Source organism: Cinclus cinclus, chromosome 9 (assembly GCF_963662255.1).
Source record: "Cinclus cinclus chromosome 9, bCinCin1.1, whole genome shotgun sequence".
NCBI classification, from domain to species: domain Eukaryota; kingdom Metazoa; phylum Chordata; class Aves; order Passeriformes; family Cinclidae; genus Cinclus; species Cinclus cinclus.
The window spans coordinates 17,757,404-17,778,805 of record NC_085054.1 but is presented as its reverse complement, the minus strand read 5'-3'; the positions used below and the strand labels follow the sequence as shown (position 1 = coordinate 17,778,805).

General features: G+C 46.1%; 1 protein-coding gene across 1 annotated transcript in view; it reads right to left on the bottom strand.

The window, feature by feature from the left end:
• The window catches only part of GLI2 (GLI family zinc finger 2), a 138,278-nt gene that overhangs the window by 21,105 nt on the left and 95,771 nt on the right, over positions 1 to 21,402 (bottom strand). Inside the window, exons 3-7 of the mRNA XM_062498102.1 lie at positions 17,206 to 17,408; positions 15,322 to 15,513; positions 5,374 to 5,575; positions 3,057 to 3,270; positions 1,382 to 1,495 (exon numbers count right to left, since the gene is read on the bottom strand). Coding sequence (XP_062354086.1) covers positions 1,382 to 1,495; positions 3,057 to 3,270; positions 5,374 to 5,575; positions 15,322 to 15,513; positions 17,206 to 17,408 — 925 coding nt within the window. The remainder of the gene's footprint in view (positions 1 to 1,381; positions 1,496 to 3,056; positions 3,271 to 5,373; positions 5,576 to 15,321; positions 15,514 to 17,205; positions 17,409 to 21,402) is intronic.

Genomic DNA, 21,402 nt, shown 5'->3' with positions numbered 1-21,402 from the left:
ATTTCCCAGTTAATACTGAAATGCTGCAAGATGTGGAACATACATTTCCCTTGGGGATTATTTCACATGCTGCCTCATTAGGAACTATTAGATGATCAGCGTGCATTTTCCTACTCCTAATTTCACCTTGCTATTCTATCAAATCTCATTGCATCACTTTAAACTACTCTCCTGCTCCACTCAGTGCTAATTTCATGTTTTTGAGAGCCAGTGGATGAAACCCCTGGAGCAGGGCTGCAGGGGTGAGCCAGGCTGGTGCTATCCAAGCAGCCCAAGCGGGGTACACACATCTGTGCATGGAGCAGCGCATGGAGGATGGATGGATGGATGGATGGATGGATGGATGGATGGATGGATGGATGGATGGATGGAGCTGTTGAGCAAGCAGTCTATCCCACAGCTCCTCCAGTAACACATGCTTTGAGAATGCAAGTGATGGCTTTAAAATATTTTTTCATTTACTGTGAGAAATAAACACATTGCCCTATTAGCCCAGGCAGTAGCCAGATTGGTTTTTCAGGGCATGTGATTTTGCAGCAGTGTGTAGACGCACTCCTAAACTCAAAGCTCCAGAGAGGTGTCTCTTTGCCCTAATCGTGCTGACTACAGCATGTTTATCTTTCCCTGATATGCTATCTTCATCAATTTTACCAGCCCCCTGATGACTGCACACGTTGCTGTCCCCATGCATCATGCTGAGACCTGCTCCTGAACCAGGGCAGAAGGAGAAATTTGTCATCAACTCTTCCATTCGCTTGACAATAACATGGCCTAATATTTCATGAAAATGAAGTGCCCAGAGCACTCCTGATAGTTTACAGTTGTGATAAAGGACGGTCAGATGGATACTGTCAGCCATTAAACAGTTTGCAATCACAGAGCTCCAGAAAGAAAGCAAAGGCCTCTGGGCCCTTCTTGGTGTCAAATGTTGTGTCACCAGTGTAAAGGATGTTTCTAGGAGCAATTCCTTGTTGAATTAAGAAGTCGTCCCTTTTCTGCAAGCTTTCTACCTACATGCAAGCTTCCTTCATACTCTATGTTTGCTCTGAGACACTAATGCTGCTTGCTTTGCAGCACAGAAAACTCAGACATCATTTTTACATTATTACATCTGATATATTTGCTCTCTCCTTTTTCCTCCTATTCAAGCACAGCAACAGCAAGCTGAGTCCCAAGTACCCACAGAATGCTTCACTCAGTCACTGCAGCTCTGCCCCATCCCTTCCTGTGCTTTGTGCTCCAAGAGACACCTGCCTGCCTGGCATATTTTGCTGCCTTGCTCCCAGCTACAACAAAAGATGCCAAGAGGATCATTCCCAAAGATGAGACCCAGCAGCTCACCACCTCAACCCCAAAACATGGCTCGCAGCAGGGAGGTTACCTGTGTGTTTGGGGACACTGGGGGCAAGCCCTCAACTTCAGTCTTGACTTTGCTGCGTTTGTTAATTACTGGATTGACGGTGCTGCTCACGGCCGACTCACTGCTCTGCTTGCTCTAGGAAAGAAAACCAGGCAAAAAATGGCACCGGGGTTTGGGATGACAGACAAGACAGTGGCCGAGCTCCTCATTAAAAATTAACCTTAAAATCAGTAAAGGTTGAGCTTCAGGAGTGACAAGGCACAGCAGGGTTGGCCTGGGGTTCATATGCAAACCAGCCCATGTGGGTTTGTGCAAGGCAGAGGGATGGGAGAGAGGGAAGAAGAACCAAGGGCAGCCCCAGCTTCTGCAGGCTCATCGGTGAGCTCGGCCTCGCCACTGCTGCTCTGTTTCAGAGCAATCCAGACCATGGCATAATCATGAAAGCCTCATACAACCCCCACCCAAGCCAATTTTATTTCTCAACATGACGAAATTATTTGTTGAGAGAATGAATTCCTGGGGGAAGCAGGGGGCTCTGGTTATATGTGAGGACTCTGGCACGCTGTGTCCATGAAAGACTATGTGTGTAATTTGCTAAGCTCTTAAAAAATAAGAACAACTTCAGCAGAAAAAATATCCCATTGTATGTGCATAAAACTGGAACACTAAAATTTAAAATACTCTTGCTAATTGCTCAAGATTGGTCCTGAAAATTATTAAACAGAGGCGGAACTCCTTCCAGCCACATTATTTTGGTAGCCAGTTTGTAAGGAGAAAGCAAAACCAATCAATCAAATAACCTGCAATAACAAACAGAGTTTGCAGTGCAACAGCCACAAGAAACCCTAAAACAATAAACCAGTCTTAAAAGTTCAGTATGATACAACTAAAACAACAATTTGAAACGGGTGTGACATATGGTGAAATAATTCTTTGGGGAGAAAAGCAACTGCAATTTAGACTTTGAAGGAATGTAAGTGGAAAAGAAAAATGATTAAGAATGTGATAGGCATAGTCACTAACCCGGTGCATGTTCAGGGCTTGTGCACACATATATGTGCTTGTGTGCTCACAGGTATTTGTAAGGATGTATTTAAGGTGTGGGATCTCATTCCTAGTTCTCAAAATCTGGCCCCTGGTTTTGCAAAATTTAGCAGTAAAAATCAACAGCAGGGACACACTGAGAAAACATCTACTGAAAGAGAAGGAACAGCAAGTAAAATGTGAAGAGGTCCTACATAGGATGCACTTACATGTTAAAGATTAAGATCATCATCATGGTTCACCTGAGTATGAAAGGAAGGAGGGATTGGTGAAGGTCCCAGCAAGAAGCTTGGTTCACAAGTGCTTATTTGGCAAAACACTACAGCAACTGATTTCCCTCAATTTCAATAGGACATAATGTGATCAAGGAGATTTCTTGCCTGGGATGACCTTGCATATCATGTTCAATACTTTGATGGACCAAGGCCTTTGGTTTCTGCATGGGTAGGTGCAAGGAAGGGAGATGGGCACAAAATTTATCTGTGACTAATTCAGAAACACTTGCCAGGAAAAAGAAAAAGCAACATAAAGGGACAGCGCGAGTAAAAAAGAGAATTGCTGAAACTCCCACAGGCATCATGAAGGGAAGCCCACACCCCATGGAAAACGTGCTTCCATTTCCACATGTGCCATGCAGGATGGCTGTCCCTACCTGGCTGGAGTCGGAGATGCAGTTGCTGTTGCTGCTGCTCTGTGCTGGTGATGGGTTCACGGAGATGACTGCCATGTGCTGCCGTGGGGGGAAAGTTGGAGATGGCTGGATCAGGGGAGGAGTGTGCCCAAAGGCTGAGCTCAGGCCTCTTTGCTGGGTCAGGATCTGCTGGTATGTCACAGGGTTAAGCGGGTGGGGGAAGCTAAATGCCGGACTGCAACAAAGGGAGAAAGAGAAATTATGAGGAGTTATTTTAAACTATATTTACCATATTAGCCAGTCACTGATTAAAGTTTGGCTTCCTGGAGACTCCAGGAGCCAGGCTGCAATGCCCAGATAGATGCCTTTGATACCGTGATAAGCCTGACTGCCTGCTTTACTGCAAAGTCATTATTTGATTCACACGTGTTTCAGCAAACTTGTGAATTGTTTTGACCCAAGCATAAGACTGATTGTGATTTCTCTGCTTCCTATGTTAAAAAAAAAAAAACAAACAAAAAACAAACAACAAAAGCCCTTGGGAGTTCAGAAGAGGATGGGACTTGGGCACATCTGGTTTTTCAGCCCCTAAGGCTTCTCGGTTTTCCAAGGCAGACCTCTTTTGTGAACTTGCAGCTTTGGGGTTATGCTAACCTGGATGTGAAAAACAATCATCAGCTGGCTCACCTGGCACAGATTACAGAAGGGATGAATAAGTATCCACTTAACATAGTCCAAAATCATGCAATTTACTCTGCATTCAGGTGAGGGGAGTGCTGGCTCAGGGGACTGCTGAAGCATGTCACCCTTCCTATGTAGGTCACTGGTTCATCTCCCATCTAGGTCAGCAGTGACCAGGAGCACTGCTCGTCTCTGGCTGCTTGGCAGTAACTGGGGCAACAGGTCCAAGACAAAATACAGCAGTGGAGAGCAGTAAAAACAATGCTCTGCTTTTGGAAAAAAGGGTTCACTCCCAGGGGCAAGTCCGCTGGGCAGAGAAAGAGAAGTATGGGAGATGCTCTGTGGTAGCTCTAGATGTGTGATACATGAACCATGGACAGCCCAAAAATTATTTGCCACCTTCAAGAAATGGCTGCCCTGAACCTTTACCCTCATGATATTTTCTCTCACACCATTAAATCTGCCCAAGGTGTGAGTGCTCAGAGAATAGGGCCATAATTAGAAACATGTTTAATAACCAATTTTGCTTTTGGAGAGAGTATTTCATTCCTGCCTCTAAGATGCTGTTAAAATAATAACAAAAAGTATTCTCATGTCGAATTTCTGGCAGTTATGCTGCTATATATGTTAACCCATTTTACAAATCCTGACATTTAGGGTATATTTTTAGAACCGAGAAGGGTTTCAAATTCCTTATTATTAGTTGATTATTCCCTTAGAGGCTGAGAGTTGACCATTAGGTCAGTCCCTGGACTCTACTGATTTGTTAAAAATACCAGGTATTACTCTTAATATCTAAGTTGAAATGCTACAGGTATGTGCAGCTAATGACAACAGGTAAAAAGACTAGAAAAAATATGACTACCAGATAAGAAGTTGCAAATTGCCTATGTCAGCCTTATGTTTGATTTTACAGTCAATTTCTAAATTATGTTGCTGGACAAAGTAACTTACATAATTAATGCTACACTTATTAATAACAACATCTCTGTTTTCCCCCACAAGTTTTAAGCATGCATAATCTTTGTAACCCTTTGCTTTGCAACATCAGTGTTAATTAGATCTAACATTTTTAACAGTTAAGTAATAAAAAGAATAATAACATTGTGAAACTTTGGTGAAGCAATCACAGTAGGGAGTGACAACAGTCAGCTGCCTAATGTAAGTGCTTTTTAATTAAGATTTGAACAAAACTTTACTCAAGGGTTTAGATTTGGTTTAAATACGCTTTTAGAATTAGGCTCTTCTATCCACCCAGGCAACATCTTTTCTAAGAATGTGGGACAATAATTTGGAGAGTACATTGGAGCAATCTCTTAAATCAGAGTGTTTCTTAACCAGTCAAATTGCTCACAATGAGCATTTTAAAAGATAAATTTATTATCTGTTTCTGCTTGCAGGGAGGCATGATCATACTGTAATTACTGGAAACGTGGTAGCCAATAACCCAAATCCAGCCAAAAAAACCCCACCCTAAATGACACAAAATACCCTTCCACATGCAAAACCACATGGGGGCTTTGATTTAATATGCCACACAGCCCTGATGCACAAAAGCAAAGGCTGTGAGGAAGGGAAGCTCTCCCTTGCTGGAGGATCATCCCTTCTTTCATGCGGATGATTCCTCAGCTGAATGGAGCTGATCCCAGAGCTTTACCTGATCGTCCCGGCAGATAAATGGCCGTAGGAGCCACTTGCTGCTGAACTGCTTCTGGAGTTGTTGATATATGCCACAAGGGAGTTTGGGGAGGTCCTGATCATTGTCTGGAGATCAATGCTGGCATCAGAGAGCGGGGAGATAGACAGGGCTCGTTTCCGGCTTAATCTTGGAGTTACCCGTGGGCTTGAAAACCGGGACACTGCAGAGAAGAGAGACTTTGTCAGACAAGACCAGTGGGCTGCTCCCTTCCTGCAGGCAGGCTGAAGTGCTGAGAACTGCTGCACTCATGACTGCTGTGGGATGTTCAGGACTCAGGAGCAGTGCAGGGACCAACTGCCCTTTGATGGGAGGTTTTCTCTCTTCTGCGTGCTGAATAACAGGGATCAGGCAGTGCCATGAGCGCCCACTTGCTCCATTGTCCTCATGGGATACAGAATCCTGTCCATCACCCCCTTTCATAGGCACTAAATTAAATTAAAAGGGAGAAGGCCCTGCAAGGTTTCCATGAGCTCAGCCATGCCTGTTGACTCAGTGTCAGGAGCCGCAGGCCAGGGGAGCCGCACATCCAAGCCGGGGCAACCGTTGCAAATGGTGAGAGTGTGCCTGTGTGCGGGGGACCAGAAACCAAACGAGTGTGAGCACAATGCTGACCATCCAATTAATGGAGGAGGCGAGGCTCCAGAAACCCTGAAAGTAAATTGAGAGTTTTAAGAAAACCAATTTGGCAGCTCAAGCACAGAGTTCAAGCTCTCCCCCTCCGAGGGGACCTGCTAGTGCCTGGACTCTATTAGTAATTGTCAATCATTCAGGCATGAAGTAATTTCCGACCCTGCCAGGCCCATTTATGGATCTGCAATACATGACGGGTTACTACTGTAAAGGTTTGGCATCCCTCAGTGTTTGGGCACTGCTAACTGGAACGACTGACTTCACCCAAAGGAAACTCTGCCCAGGCCTGACCCACCTGCAGATCTCATGGGGTAGCATGGACAGGAGTTGCAGATGTGCCATATCACAACCTTCCTCTGTAACAGGGTACCAGATCCAAACTCTGACTGGAATGACTCATCCCTCCAAAGCAAGCACTGTTTGGATTATATATTTAAAAAATAAATAAAATTTGAGGGTAAAATATTGTACTTGGGAATGGGTCCTGGCTGGTAATCCCTGCCATCCACCCAGGGGTGCAGGAGGGCTCAGCTGCTCCAGCTCCTTCCCTTGATGAGCACAGTAATGTATTACCACCTGACTTTTCCATTGGTGGTCTTCCCAGAAAGCATCCTATGGGTATATCCTATTAACCACAGGAAAAAAACACTGAACTGCCCAAACAGGCAATATGAGCCATTTTCCTCTAGCTGGTTGAAAGCACTGATTTTGGTTGTCCATTGCTAAATACAAGCCTGGCACTTTGCAAGAGCATGAACTCGCCATCCTGATGACAGTGCCGGTATGTGAGAGGGTGAATGGGATGTAGAAGGAGGTAAGATGTATTCTGCAGTGTGATCAAACAATTCCTTGATCTGTCCTGGCTCACAGCAGTCTGTGTCAGCATTTCCCAGAGACCAGTGGCTGGATTGCAGTGTCCCAGTCTCCACATGACTCGCCTGTGCACCGAAATGGCTCTCCATTTCCATGTCTGGGTGCTGTGTAATCAATGGGGTTTAGTACCACCAACCTCTTAGTCCCCATAATGACCCTCATTGTACAAGACAGATGACTTGCCCAACATCCCACTGGGAAATCCAAGGCTAAGTTGGTACTTGAACCAAACACTCTTGTGACTTGTTCTACACCTAAGCAGCTTCAAGAGCTGCTAAATGCAATGCTTTTACTGAAAATCTTGAAAATACTGGGAATTTATCTTTAAAATTAGACTGTTGCATAAATGTTTAACACTTTATTATAGTATTTTGTACAACTGCATTGTGCAGCCTCACGGGGCAGAGAGATGCTAGAAAACATGACTCAAAGATCAGGCAGCAAACAGAAAAGGGCATCAGTCTATAAAAAACACCTTGTGAGTATTAAAGCTGTCCCATGATCTGGAGGGATTAGGCTCAAACTTCCCAAATGCTTGCAGCTAGAAGACTCTAGCCCTGTATGACACATCCCTGGAAGCTACAAAAGATGCAGCCACTTGGAAGAGGCACTGTGGGCAACACCAAACTGAGCAAATGAACTTCCCTCAGCAAAGGCTGGCCTGAAAGGCAGAAATGCAAAATGCCTGAATTTCACATCTGGTTCCTGAAATCTGAGCCCTGCCAGAGCCCTGGACCAAACAACATGAAGATTGCTTGGGCCTAGGTCATAATGGTCCTCTGGCTGTAAAGAATTCAGTAAATGAACCACAACCTGGAAAGACCTGGGTGCTCTTCCCAGTCCTCCTCAGCCACCCCTCCTTGAGCAAGTTGCTGCTTCTTTCTGTGTCCCTATTTCCCAGTGTCATCTATTTAGATGAGCTCCTTGAGACAGGGCTTGTATTTTATTCTGTACGTACTGCACCAAGTGCAATGGGGCCCCATCTCAGATGAGTTGTCAGGGTTTCTGTCCTACAAATAATATGCATCTTTCCAGATACAGATATTGTTTCCTGCATTTGCATTCCCACAGTCTCCTCCTTCTCTAACAGAAGGAAGCAGGCCAGATTTGACAGTCATATTTATCTCTGTTACTCCCACATCTCAAGGGAGATCTGTTTATTAATGTGCCACTTCCCTTGATAAATTACTAAATAGAAAGAAAAGCCTTGTACTCATTTCTCGTTGTTCCTTCAAATGATTTATGCCCACAATGCTGGATCAGCCATTGGTTCCCATTAATTTGCAGAGGGAAGAAGACCTGATGTCCAACAGAAACCTGGGTTTCAGCAGTGCAGACAACATGGGCACTCCTCCCTGCTGCACACAGGTATATCGTTTTTTCCCCATGTAAAACTCTGCAGGAAGCTGTCAGATTATCAAGCTCACCTGGGAATTCTCCAGCCCAAAACCAGTAATATGCATTGTGTTAGTGTCCACTCTAATTTAGATCCTGTAAGTACTGTGGGCTACCTGAAATGTTTGATAGCAGATCCATTAGGTTGGGCTCAAGCTTTACACAAAACCCTCTTAGGTCTTGCAGGCTTTCACAGAAAGCTGTGACCTAAAATCGTGCTATGGATGAACAATTCCTCTCTTCTTAATGACAGCCTGCCCAAGGTAGCTGGGAAGAGAATCATCTGGGAAATGGAAAAGGAGTTTAGGCACATGAAGAAATGCTCACTAGTGCATTTAGGAAGAGAGAATATTTTCAAAATTATTATTCAAAAGCAGGTTAACAACACTGGATTTGTTCTAAATAATAAAGTTTGCCTGACCTGAATCTCCTGTTATGAGGACATGGAACACGAATGTTAAATGGTACCAGGCAGCAGTGGTCAGCATTTGTGCAGCTATACATAGCAAGGTGTTCAACATAGGCTGACTGACAGCTACTGGAGCACATAAGCTAAGTCCTCTGCTGCTTGAGGTCCAGTGATGTTCCAAAAGAAAAGCCACACCCAAATGTTCAGCAGGGACTGTGGCCAGAGAAATAACTAAAGGTGGGATCCATTTTTCAGACACACAGAGGGAAGCTTTGGGAACATTTATCACTAACACTCCTCTCTCCTCTCCCCTTTCAAAAATACTGGCTTCTCAAAATGAACAGGACTAGGTTGAAAAATTTTTTTGATGTTTGGAAAATATGTCGGGGGAAGTTCCCAAACTGTCAGAGTACCCCCCTTCAACACTCCTATAAGGAAAAAAAAAAAAAAAGTTGGCATTTTTTCTGCTGTTCTGAAAGTTGTGTTCAGAAACCTAAAGTCATAAGTTAAGGAATTTGAAACAGTCACACCTTGAAATAAATGTAGGAAATTATTTAAAAAAAACATTCCACTCCTCTACCAGTACTTCAGTTTATAAAATTAGTTTCTCTGTGCCTCTCTTCCTCAGATGGAAATCTTCCTTATCTTCAGTTTTTTTTTTCCCTTGAATCCTACTGAGATATGGAAAAACCTCTTTTTTGTCACCCAGGCCCACAAAGAATTGATGGGCCAAAGTCCATACAGCAAAACAAGAAAAAAGTGAACTGGTAAATAGAAGGTTACAGTATTGTATGGAGCCCAAAGCTCTGGTCATTGGTGGCTTCATTGTGGATGGCAGCCCATGAAGGATAATGAAAAATTTACCAAAGGCCTTTGACCCTGTTGCCTCTCCTTACAAAAAAATCAATTCCAGGTACATTCTAGAGTATTTTTAGTGTTGTGCACTGGCTTTTCCTTACCATTTCACACACAGACCAAGATACAGTGGCTGTCACAAGCTCAGGTCTACATGCTAGAGAATAAATATGACTCACATACTTTTAGGAACTCTTTCAAAACTGCCTGGAGTAACTTTTCAGTAGAAAACCCCCTGACTTTACAGCAGCACTATCTTTTCAGAGTCAATGTAAATGCCACAGTTCACAATCAAAAGCCATTTCTCTGCTGGGGTGTGTGTGTTTAAATATCTAATTTCTAAACTTGCAGGAATCCAATGCTGAATTTTTGAGTGACATTGGCAGTATCTGCCAAATGTCCCGGCCCAGTCCTCCAGACATCTTAGAGCTGGGAGAGAAGTCCAGATTTCTTTGCTAGAAGGAAGGAGTATCCTTGGCACTCTCCTGTGGTGCCTATGAATTATCACATCCACAAGTTGCTCAGAAACTGGGATACTCCTCCCAAATTTAGATTAATCCACAACAGGTCAGTGATGACCAAATGGTCAGCTCTTACATGTGGCAGCTTGTGGACCAACTCCAGTGCCTGACCCCACTGCCCCAGGGCAGGATCAGACCCTGACTCCTCTAGGAGGTAGGAGCAGAGGTTCCTGCAGAAGGATTCTACAAGAGATGTTTTCTTCTGGACGGAGAATTCAGACCTAATGTCACACTAGGAATAGTGGCAGCAAAGCCCTCCTGAAAGGAAATGCCAGGCACTCAATGGAAGCTCCTTCAAGGTAAGGAAATCTCAGGCAGCTCTTTACAGACAAACATTTTGCTGTGATCTCAGCAACACAAGATCATTGAGGGAATCTGCTCCCTAACAGACAAGCCTGTAAGGCACATGGGCTGCAGATGGCTCACACCCTGCCTGCCCCACTCCCGCCTCATTGAAACCTGGCCAGAGCCACTGCTTCCCCTGCATCCCCTGGCCAAGCCCCAGGATAAATACAGTGTTATCAGAATGGTCCCTCCTCCTCATCATTCACCAAGAAAACTCCATCCAACATGCACAGAAATATTCCCCCCCCCTCCAAATCCATCACCAAATTAAAACCAAGGGCCCCACAAAAACACAAAATGGTCCCAAAATCGATAAGCGGCAATAAACTACAAACACTCTTTGTGTAACCAGTTCTTTATTCTCCTCTCTCCTTCTGCAGAGGCAACACACCTCTTTTTTAGACTGCAGCAGATGCTGGACATTTGTTCTGGCAGCAGACACTGTTCTGGGACCCTTCTTTCTTCTCTCCCCAGGCCGATCAACTTTGCAGTTCAAGGAATATTAATGCTTCCCTCAAATCCTCCCTGAAAGACAAGGCTACATTCTTCTACTCCCAATCCACAAGGTAACTGTTTAGTCGACCCAACTTGCATATGTAAATTGAATTCTTTAGAAACCAGAGTGCAGCAGGATTCCAGACACAGCACTTATGGGGTGCTCTGGGACTTTTTCTCTCTTCTGCACATATTTTTCTGGGGATGAAAACAGCACTGCTGGCTAGAAATGGGTGGGAAATTGTTTCCCATTCTCTGAACCTTTTCTGAGATTTAGGCAAGTTTCCATTCTATGCAGGGACAAAGAAAACAACAAAAAAATAGGTCTTTGAGAGTTTTTAAGGAAGCGACTACAGGGCGCGCCATCTGCCCAAGTAGCCAACAGCTGGCTTGGTTGGGAAGTCATCTGTGATCCAGCACATCCAGCCTGCAAATCCACGGCTGCTGTCCCTTCAGTCCCAGGGGAAGCACTTCCTTCCCAGGTCACCATGAGGCTTGGCTCTCTGCTTTTGTCTTTGTGGAGCAGTTGCTCCACATGAACTTTCTGGAGAGGGTCCTGAGCTCACCTCTCCCAGCCACGTGTCTGCCAACTACAGTCACCACCCTGCTGCACTGCCAGCCCTGCTGCTTACCCTGATGGCTATTAAATCATTTCCTTCAAGGAGAAAGGCTCCAGCAACACTGACTGAAAGAGGCTGGTGAAGCTGAATCACTGTTTGATTTGGGGAAATAAAGTCCTGCTTAATGATTTGCCCATATCCCAGGCAACTGTGCCAGCTGCTGGTCTTCTGGGCTGAACAAAGCCCTTTCTCACTTAAACTGCTGATTGTGAATGAACACATCTGTGACTACCTGGCACCAGGCAGCAAAAAACAGGGCAGGGATCCCTCCTTTAGCTCCAGAACTGGACAAAATGCAATGACAGAAGTGCAAGATCACCCCTGCTATTGCTAACTGTTGCACAAACACACCTACACAGCCTTATCAACATGAGGGACTACCTTGGACCTAACATGCACTCAATATGTTTTTTTCCCATTAGCATGGACAACTCAATCACAATCTCAAAGCTGTGCAAAGTGATGGATTTAAAGATGGTTTCTATTTTCCACCCTGGCCATAAGAATCTTATTCCAAAGATCCTTATCTTGTTCTTAAAGCTGCCGCTACTCACTGATCTCCTTTTCCTTTGTGGTCTCCAGTGATGAAATGGCTTTGCTTTGTACAGCACTTTGAGATCTGCTGGTATACAGGGCTATAACAGAAGCAGCATTGAGTCAATCTGGATGGACTCCTCTTGAGAGAAAATGGCTCCTCCTGAAGGGTTGAGGGTAATCACAGGAAGCCCTGTGCCTAGGGGAAAAAGCAGCTGAAAGTACTAAACATACTTAAAAAGTGGTGGCCTTCTCCGGGATCACTGTGCTCCCCAGAAGTCTTTCCTGCCGCAGGGATGCTCTTGCACAACCACTCCATCACCTGGTATAATCCACCATGCAGCATATTATTTTGATCTGGTGAATAGAACCTGTAGATAGTCTCAAATGTACCCCATCAGCAACACTGTGACATTGGAAAGTGATTAACTTTTGATTTGAAAATACAGGCTTTACAGAAAATGGGATTAAGCCTGCATTCAAACTCCTCTCTTGGATTTTGAGTCCCTGTTCAGATGAGGAAATGTAACAGCAGAGCTAACTGCAGGGTTGTTTAGTCTCCACTACAACTGACCTGAACACCACAGCAGTCTGGTAAATCTGGTCTACTTTAGTGCTTTAACTTCTAGCTGCGCACTGAAAACCCAGCAGAGATGCAGATCTGGGCAGCCCAGCTCAGTTACCATGTGAACACGCAGCAGACCTGGCACAGGGTTGGCACCAACAAGCTCCAGCTGACATTTATATCCTATTACTTTTCCTGACCTTAGACGTGATGGAACGAAAAACACTGACAAAAACAGTGAAGGCACTGAGAAATTCTCCAAGAGATGCAATTACAGGAGCCAGAAAGGGACAGGTATGTGTCTGTGGAAGAACTACCATACCCAGTGTCTACAGCTCCCATGGACCAACCTGCAGATATCTGGAATTGACATGACACTGAACAGGCCAGATTTAATATGCTTATCTCCTTTTTTTCCTTTTGCAGGTGCCAATGTTATCACAGATGAATGATGGTGCTGCATGTGGTTTAACAAGAGCTACCTGCACTTCCAGCAAACTAATTCTTGTAAAGTTTCTATGTTCCCGGGCTCCCTGAGGAGAAAAGTGCTTTCTGAATGACAGATGCAGTGAGGTGGTGACTCACTGGGGGTTTATGTGTGCTACTGATATTCTTGTCTCAGAAAAACACCATAAGAGGATGCTTTATTAAATTATCTATTCAACTATTTACTTAGGCCCTGCTGATTTAAATTTTTGAAATAACTTTCTAAAAAGAGAAGGAGACACTGTTTCCTCATCATTTCAGAGCATCCATTTTACTCTCTGCCTTAATAATGTACAATTCTCTTTCTCTGGGTGATGGATAAACCCAGGCATGTGGACCAGAGCCTGGTACTGGACTGGTGCTCCTTTATACATTCTTAAAAAGTAGTGTCTCCTGTCACATTCTCTCAATGTTTCAAAGTTTCCATCTCATGCAGAACATGTGAAAGCCCTGAAAGGCTTTCCAGTTAATCACCAACAAAGCTTTTTCAAAAGATCGTAATAAATGCTTGCTGAGCCCTGGCTCTGCAGTGAATCATGGTTATGAGCTTGGCTGCATGAAACCAAGACCTTTGATACATGATTCACCATAGAGTTGTTCTCAGGAGAAGGCAAACAGTATGAGAGTCTTCTGCCAAGGGGAGTATCTCAGTGCCTCAGATAAAGATTGATCTTCAGCAAACCAGAGGATGAGCATCTTGGTGTGCTGGGATCCAGCCTGTACCACCATGAAAACAGTTGTGCTTGCTTCCCTCACTGGTTGTTTATCTGGCACTTCAGTGAGGCACTGCTGGTCAGAGATGGACTAATAAGGAGGCAAGGAGGAAGGAGTCTTGTTCATGAGCCCGAGGAGAACTTGGCAGGGCTCATTTGCACCCATCTGCTATAACCACAGGCATTAACCCTTGGGAGAGAAGACAGAGCAGTCTTACTGACCAGCTGCTTTGTAGCCGAGGAGCCTGGGATATATTTTGGGTGTTCAAGGGCAGGATGGTACCAAGGAGTTTGTGCTCTCTCTCAGACTGGGATCCAGCTTCCAACTTAATCTAGGAATTGGCAGCACAAAATGACTGTTCAGGTAAAACTTCCACAGCAGCCGCAGAGGAGAAACTGTTTTTCCATTAGAAGTATCTGTAAACTCCCATCAGCGAGCAGCCAGAACAGCTTTTATCATTCTAAACCAGTCACTTTATGAAGCAGCAAGACCACAAAGTCTTTCATCTTAAAAGCTCAACAACAGAAACTTTGAAGCAGTAATGAAATTATGCAGATCTCCACTCCAAAAACTGTAATGGTCCACAGGCAAATCCAAAGACATCCCAGGAAGAAGACATAGAATCTTAAAGTTGAGCTGAGACTTCTTCTTGCAGCAGAAATAATCCCCAAATTGCCCTCTGTAATATCTGTACAACCCCAGTTCTTGCAAGATGTAGCATGAAGTGAAAGGGACCATATTTCTAACATCTCTAAAAATCATTTGGACCTCATATATGCTTCCACATATCTTCCTAGGGCAGCAGTCAGGGCACAGGGGTGACTCAGCACTGCAGTGCCTAACATGATTCCATTTCTTCTTCATTTAGCCAGAAGCAAGAGCTTTCTGGGTTTTATAACACCCAGTACTATCACAAATACCACATTCCTGCTTTTTAAAAATTTCCTTGTACAAAGTACTAGTATATTCTTTCTACTGTGCCTCCCCATTTAGGTATTTTCTCTCCTTATGGACCTGAGAGATCCCAGCCAAAATGAGAAGTCCACTGTACCTAGCACAGCTTTGCATGGACATGCAAAGCCTTCACCCCAGACACCAAGCAGGCAAAACTCAGGGTGGGATGGGGAGCTGGAGATGAAGCTTGTCCCCAGGCACGCTCCAGTCACCCATGGTCAATGCAGCAGGACAGTAGCAATGCCCAGCTTGCTGAACCAGCCCATCTCCTACCCATGCTGCAGCCATGCCATCCTCCCTAAGAGACCAGGATGTACATATTTTAAGTTATGTATATTTTATATGTATCTATGGAAGGGGGTGACCTCTTAAGCCAAGAATTGTTGTGCAGCACCCAAAGGTTCCGGCAGGGCAGAGTGACCACATACAGCAACCTCCACCTGGAGATCAGTCCCATCCATCTAACCCAAAATTTCAGCCATGCTAGGAAGAACCTAAGCTGCTACTCACCATCAACAGGGCTGAGGTAATCGTGGAGGTGGGCTGCGCTGGCTGTTCCCCCGCCCTGCATGAGGAGGTCCCCATAGGGGTTTGGGTGGCCGGCCATCAGCGTCATTTGGTGGTAGTAGTCAGCAGGGTTGGCTCCCGGTGGTGGCGGGGGCAGCCCGAAGAGGCCTCGTTCCTTCAGGTGCTCATGAGCCACTGTTGGAGCCGCAGGCGAGGAGAGAAACATGGGGAGGGAGAAGGTTCCCACCACAGTGTTAGACCTCGGAGCTGACGTTGGCGGCCCCGTCTCCCCCCGCGCCCCCCGCCAGCCCCAGCCGCACGGCTCCGCGTAGGGCGCGCGTGACGTGCGCTTGGGCGTGCTTCTGTGGACAAAGGAGACCAGGCTGGGGCCTCTGCATTCCTCCATTTCCGCAAATTTATAAACAATCTCTCGTTCCCCCTTCTAATAATCCTCCCGTTCGGACGCAGCCAGCACCCCTGGGAGGGGGGGAGAGGGCCCAGGCTGCTGACAGCAGTAACCCTGTCAGCATTAACATCCCTGCCTATTAGGAAGGAAAGACAAATGCAGCCCAGTTCCCGATAGCAGCGTGAGGAAATTAAAGCCAAGGTCTAATGCATAGAGCTAGGTTTAGTGTCTGGAAGCATAAAACCATTTTGGCTGCCAAAGCCAATTACACTCACTTTCTCCCAGCTGTAATTTTTCAAACCTGGCTCCCCACCCGCTTGCCCCATTAACTTATTTACCACCACCTTAAACAAGGGAAAAAAAAACAACAAAAAAACAAAAAATGGAGGAAAAGAAAAGCAACCCGAAACACAATGTGTTTCTTCCACAGCAAACAATGAAACTGGTTTTGGAAGGCGAGGACAGGGCAGAACACACACACACAAACCATCAGACCTCTCTCTGGCGGGTGCCTGAGAGTTTGGATGACGCTTTAGGGGGAGGGAAGAAGAAGACATATGCATGACTCCATCACTATAGTGATGTTGTTTTAGCCGTACAAGATAGTTTTATGCTGCCAGAAACTAATCCAGGGGCCTTGTTGCTGTCTGGTGTACTTTGCAGTGTTGAAGGGCCGCTGGCCCCTGCAGCCGCCTGGGAGCTGAGGGATATTGGGGTTTGCTGGGCATGCAGAGATCAGGTCCACAGCTATTCCCTGGGCACTCAGTCTGCCACCTGCAATTGTGTAATGAAGCTCTTCTGATGAAGTAAGGCATGACTTACACCTTGCCAAGTGAAATCAGTGTTGTGCATTTTCCCCTTTCCCTGTTGGATGTTTTCGTCCCCAGCTCTCCAACCTATAGGGTCTGACAGGACTCAGAGAGCATGACCACCTCTGCCTGCAACCAGCACCAACTTCCCACACATCCTTCCCTGAAGGCTGCTGCAGAGCAGCTCAGGAGTAAGGAGGAAGAAAGTATACCCCCTCGCCTTCACTGAGGAGCCACACTGACCCCAGACACAAAGCCAACAGGGGATAACCCAGCTGGCGTTGTCTCCTCTGCAACATCAGTTGCAGCCAGGCCAGGCAGCCAGAACAACTGTGACCCTCTCTGGGGAAAGCTGGGTCCCAGCAGAGACATAAGAACAGGGAAGCTCTGAAGAAAGAAAGAGAGTGCTGCAGAAAGGAACATACTTTAAACAAAATATTTATAATATGATCCAGCAGTAATAGCTATTCTCACGCTCTGCTTTCTCAGTGCGATGATGCAAAACAAATGTGTAGTTAAAGGGGAAGAAAAAAAAAACCAACAAAAAGAAAAAGAGACAGCTCTCCCACTTCAGAGAGCAGCTGCTGAGTCTTTGCAGCTGTAAATCCCCAGGTTTTAGGGAATTTCAGTCCTGGTGAGCTACAAAATCACTGCAGTAGCACAGTGTCTTACCGTCGGCAGGACTGAGGCCCCTGGCAGCAGAGATGACAGAGAGCGTGGGGCTGCTGTGCACAGAGCGCAGGTAGTGCTCCATGTGGGGTGCCACGTAGGGGTGTGGTGGGCTGAAGGGCGACTCGCCAGGCCCAGCAGGGTGCGGAGACAGGCGGATGAGGGAGATGTCGGAGATGACGGGGCTGCCGCTCAGAGGAGGAGGCCTGGGAAGGAAAACAGAGACACGCTGTCACTCACAGCCACCCAGAGCAGGCACAACTGCCTGCCACCCTTCTCTGTCCTGCCCCACCACCTTTGCCCACAAGGGAGGACTTCAAGCATATAGTGGGCCAATCCTCTCTTCTTGGCATATGCAGAGTCTGAAGTTACCAAGCTTCTCGTGGACACGCACCACAGTGTATTTAGTATTGCACTAAATATATATTTGTGCAAGGTGGCTCAGCCCAACTGGGCTGCTGTGGAAAGGGGCACAAGCTGCTTTTGGCAGGGCCTGCACATAGAGGAGGCATGGAACACACCCTGTGCTAGAGATCCCACCCCATCTCCTTGCACAGGGAGGCTGGCCACACAACGATATTTGAGGCAAACCTGGGGTTTTCAAGCTCCTCACTGCCCCTGGACATCCAGATGTTTAGTGCTGCCATGTGCAGAAAACCCTTGACAGGACATTCTGTGCAAGGATGGAAATGTTGCAAGAACTTATGTGATCCTGAGCTGTGCTTTGCTCAGCCCAGCGTGTGCAGCTTGGCCTGGGCCAGTGCAGCAGCCCCACCTCCTGCGTCCATCATGGCCAGCACAAACCTCCTTGACAGGTTGGTGGTACAGTTCAGAGGGCAAAAGTTCATGAGAGGTTTTACTGCATGCTTTTTGGGGGCCGCCTCTCTTAAATCCCTCAGATCTTCCTCAGGACAAGTGCTACCTGAGAATAAAGTCAGTAAATACTGAGGGATTCAGCAGGTAACAAAAAGAAAAAAAAAAAAGTCACATGCATCTTTCAGTGTTTAAGCAGTTTTTTGAAGGGTGAACAAGGATGGAAGATAAAGTGCAGACTTCTCCTAGACACGTGTTCTACTGTACCCTCCAGCCTCTTAGACAAACCACAGAGGGTGCAAAGGAGAAAAAGTTACTCACCCTGACCAGAGAAGCAGAAAATCTGAACTAAACACCAAAGAGGCAGAGCTGTCATTAGGCAAAACAAAAGAGCAAAATCTGCTTTGTATTAGCTCTCTCTGTACTCACAGACTGCTGGAAGCAGAGCTGGTGTTGACACACAGGTCACAGCAGGGACAGCATTCGTCCCTGGCTGGGTGCTCTGGCACAGCTGAGGGAGATGGATATGCACCCCATGGGGCTGCACCCTGAGCTCAGAAGACAACAGGGATTCGGAGGTCAGGGATCTGGGACATGGGCTGATCTAAGGAAGGGTATAACAAAAGCCCTTCACTAAGACTATCCAAATATGCCATTAGCGAGTGCATGTAAGATCTGTCTCCCCATGCACAGACAACCACAAACACAATGTTCTGAGCAGTTTTGACATGCCACCAGCATGCCAGGATCTCAGTCCCACCCTACCTTATCAACAGTTCAGGTGCATTTTAATTTATTTGTAATACTTGCATGTCAACAAAACCACACAAAAATGTAATATAAGCTTTGCAGACTTATTCAGCAATTTAACAAGCATGTTTGTCTTTGTTTGATCTTCTGTGTGTTTCTCTGTCTTTGTGATAAGTTAGTAAACCTTGTGGCTTTTTGAACACTTTCTGCTGATGGGTAGTAAATTAAATGCTTTCTGAAATATTTATAGTTCAAAGTACTTTCCCGTACAAATGCACTCTGTGGCTTGGTGGTGTGAAACACCAGGCAGTGAAAACCCATCACATATAAAGGCTTTATGGAGATGCACAGCCACCAAAAAAGGTGGCTCATCAGACCCAGGCCGGGGTTTTGCCAGAGGAACACCCACCACCATCGACCCTGTTTTCTTTCATGACATTGAAAGACAAACTGATGATGGCATGGCTATTTCAGACCTCATAACCTCCCCACCTGTGTTGCCATGGCCTTCCATTACCAAAATTATGGGGTGGCCAAAGTCACTCTGTGGTGTCTCTCGCCATGACGTCAGCCGTGGCGGCGGCGAGCTCAGGAAGCTGCAGCCAAGGCCGCTGGGGCTGGTTTCTGTCGAGGCTGCTAATAAAGGCATCCGAGCACGGAGCCGACCAATTTATTTCTACTGGGGAGGAGGGAGAAGTGAATCAAAGTCTCTGTTCCAGATTTAGTTTCAATTCATTTCTAATAATCTCCACCGCCTCATCTGGAAAAAATGAAACAGGATTAAAAAAAATGATGTCATTAAGAAAACATCTGACTAATTTTTCTTCTGACGAAGACTTAATATTAAGTGAGGGGAGATGTAAATTAAAAGCAGCCCCAATCTTCCCTGGGCCACAGAGCCTGCCTTAATACATAAGCCATGAAAGAGTTTTCTTACATATACAATAAGTTCCCTCTTTCATCAGTACTCACAGCTTCTCCCAAAAGGGTTGTGAACTTCTTTGATGCAGTCCTGGAACTATGTATTACCAGGTTTACGAGCCTTTGGAGCCTCTGCTGATCAAACTGTGAGGCCGACATCTAAAATGTGTGTAACAATATGAAGGGTTTGCTGTTCATTTTCTCTGTGCTAAATTAGGCAGAAATGCCGGAGTCCCTCAGAATAGGAAAACTCCACCCTGAACAAAGAGGTAACACTGGGAAAAAGATCAAGAATTTCCCCAAAATGCATGCAGCTGGAAACGCAGCTGGTGTTTGAACAAGGTTGGCCCTGTGCACAAAAGCTGGGCTAGAGAGCAGGCAGTTCCTTATGGAACTGCTTAAAGCCTGTCTTTGCTCACTGGTCCATCTGTGGACTAGGATAGCCATACTTCCATCAAGGTCTGGCTCCTGTGAGGCCTTCCAGGCAGGGATCACCTCTCACTGTTGTACACCTACAATTCTAGCAAAACAACATCCCACAGTGCAGCATGCAGCAAAATAACATGGCTTCCAGGAGCTGCCTTCCAGGAACAACTCATTCAGCCGGGGGCATCTTCTGCTCCTAACTCCCCACTTTTTTCCCAGTTGCATTATTTCTTATCTCATCCCACACTGAGCCATCGCACTAGCACTGCAAGTACACAGTGAGAGGCAGCTGTATCCTCACAGGTCTGCTCCTTGCAGAGGAGAACCATCACATTCTGCTCTTTAGAGGCAGAGGATGAGAGATGAAGCAATGCTGGGGGAAGGCAGCTCTGTCCCCATGTCCAGCTCACATCCAGGGCATGCAGAACTCTCCATGCCCATGCCCCAGACCCTGCAATGGGACAGCCTTCAGCTTGGTGTGGTAGAACAGCCTATGCAATGAAACCACGGTTCCAGGTTGTGTTCTTCAGCCTGTCCATAGAGCTTCCTGTCTAGACCTCTGCTGTCCATGTCACTCTCCACTTCTTTCCTGGATCCCACAGATAGCAGGAGGAAAACATCCCCCTGCCTAAGGGAGAGCTCCTAGCTTTGCTGAACACAATGCTGTAAAAATATTGCTGTCTGCAGTTGGATGAGGGATTTCACCTGGTCACATATATATCTGGAGAAAGTGGGATTCTGTTTTTCAAATAGGCTAAGGGAATTGGGTGTCCAAACGCCATTAAATTTAATGTGAGCCAGGGGCCCATTTTCCCCATGGCTCCAGTGAGAAGCCCAGGCTCTATAATTAATGCTCAGGACTTGTAGAGCAATTTGCATCTCTGACAAAGCACATGAGCCTGGATTCATTTCCTCCCCCACTAGGAATGGCTTTTCCTTTGCTGCTCTTTAGCAGATGGAGACATTGAGGTGTGGGAGACATTACCTGATGCCACCTAACAGCTGCAGGACCTCATGGTGCTGCTGGGGGCATACAAACTACTAAAGGCTTTACAGAGCAGGCCTTCACTAGTGCAGTGGATGACCCCTCTGGGAGAGCAGAAGTCCTAGCACAATTTACCTGGCTTGAGCTGCCTGCACAGCCAAACAGTGGGACAGTGGTAACACGTGAGAGCAGAGGAGCACAATCAGCAAAAGGAGAGATACCAGCATCTGAGACATGGCACACACTGCCTATGGGACACTGGGAGACTTCTGGAGGTTTCCCAGGTGCTGGTCACTCCTTAACAG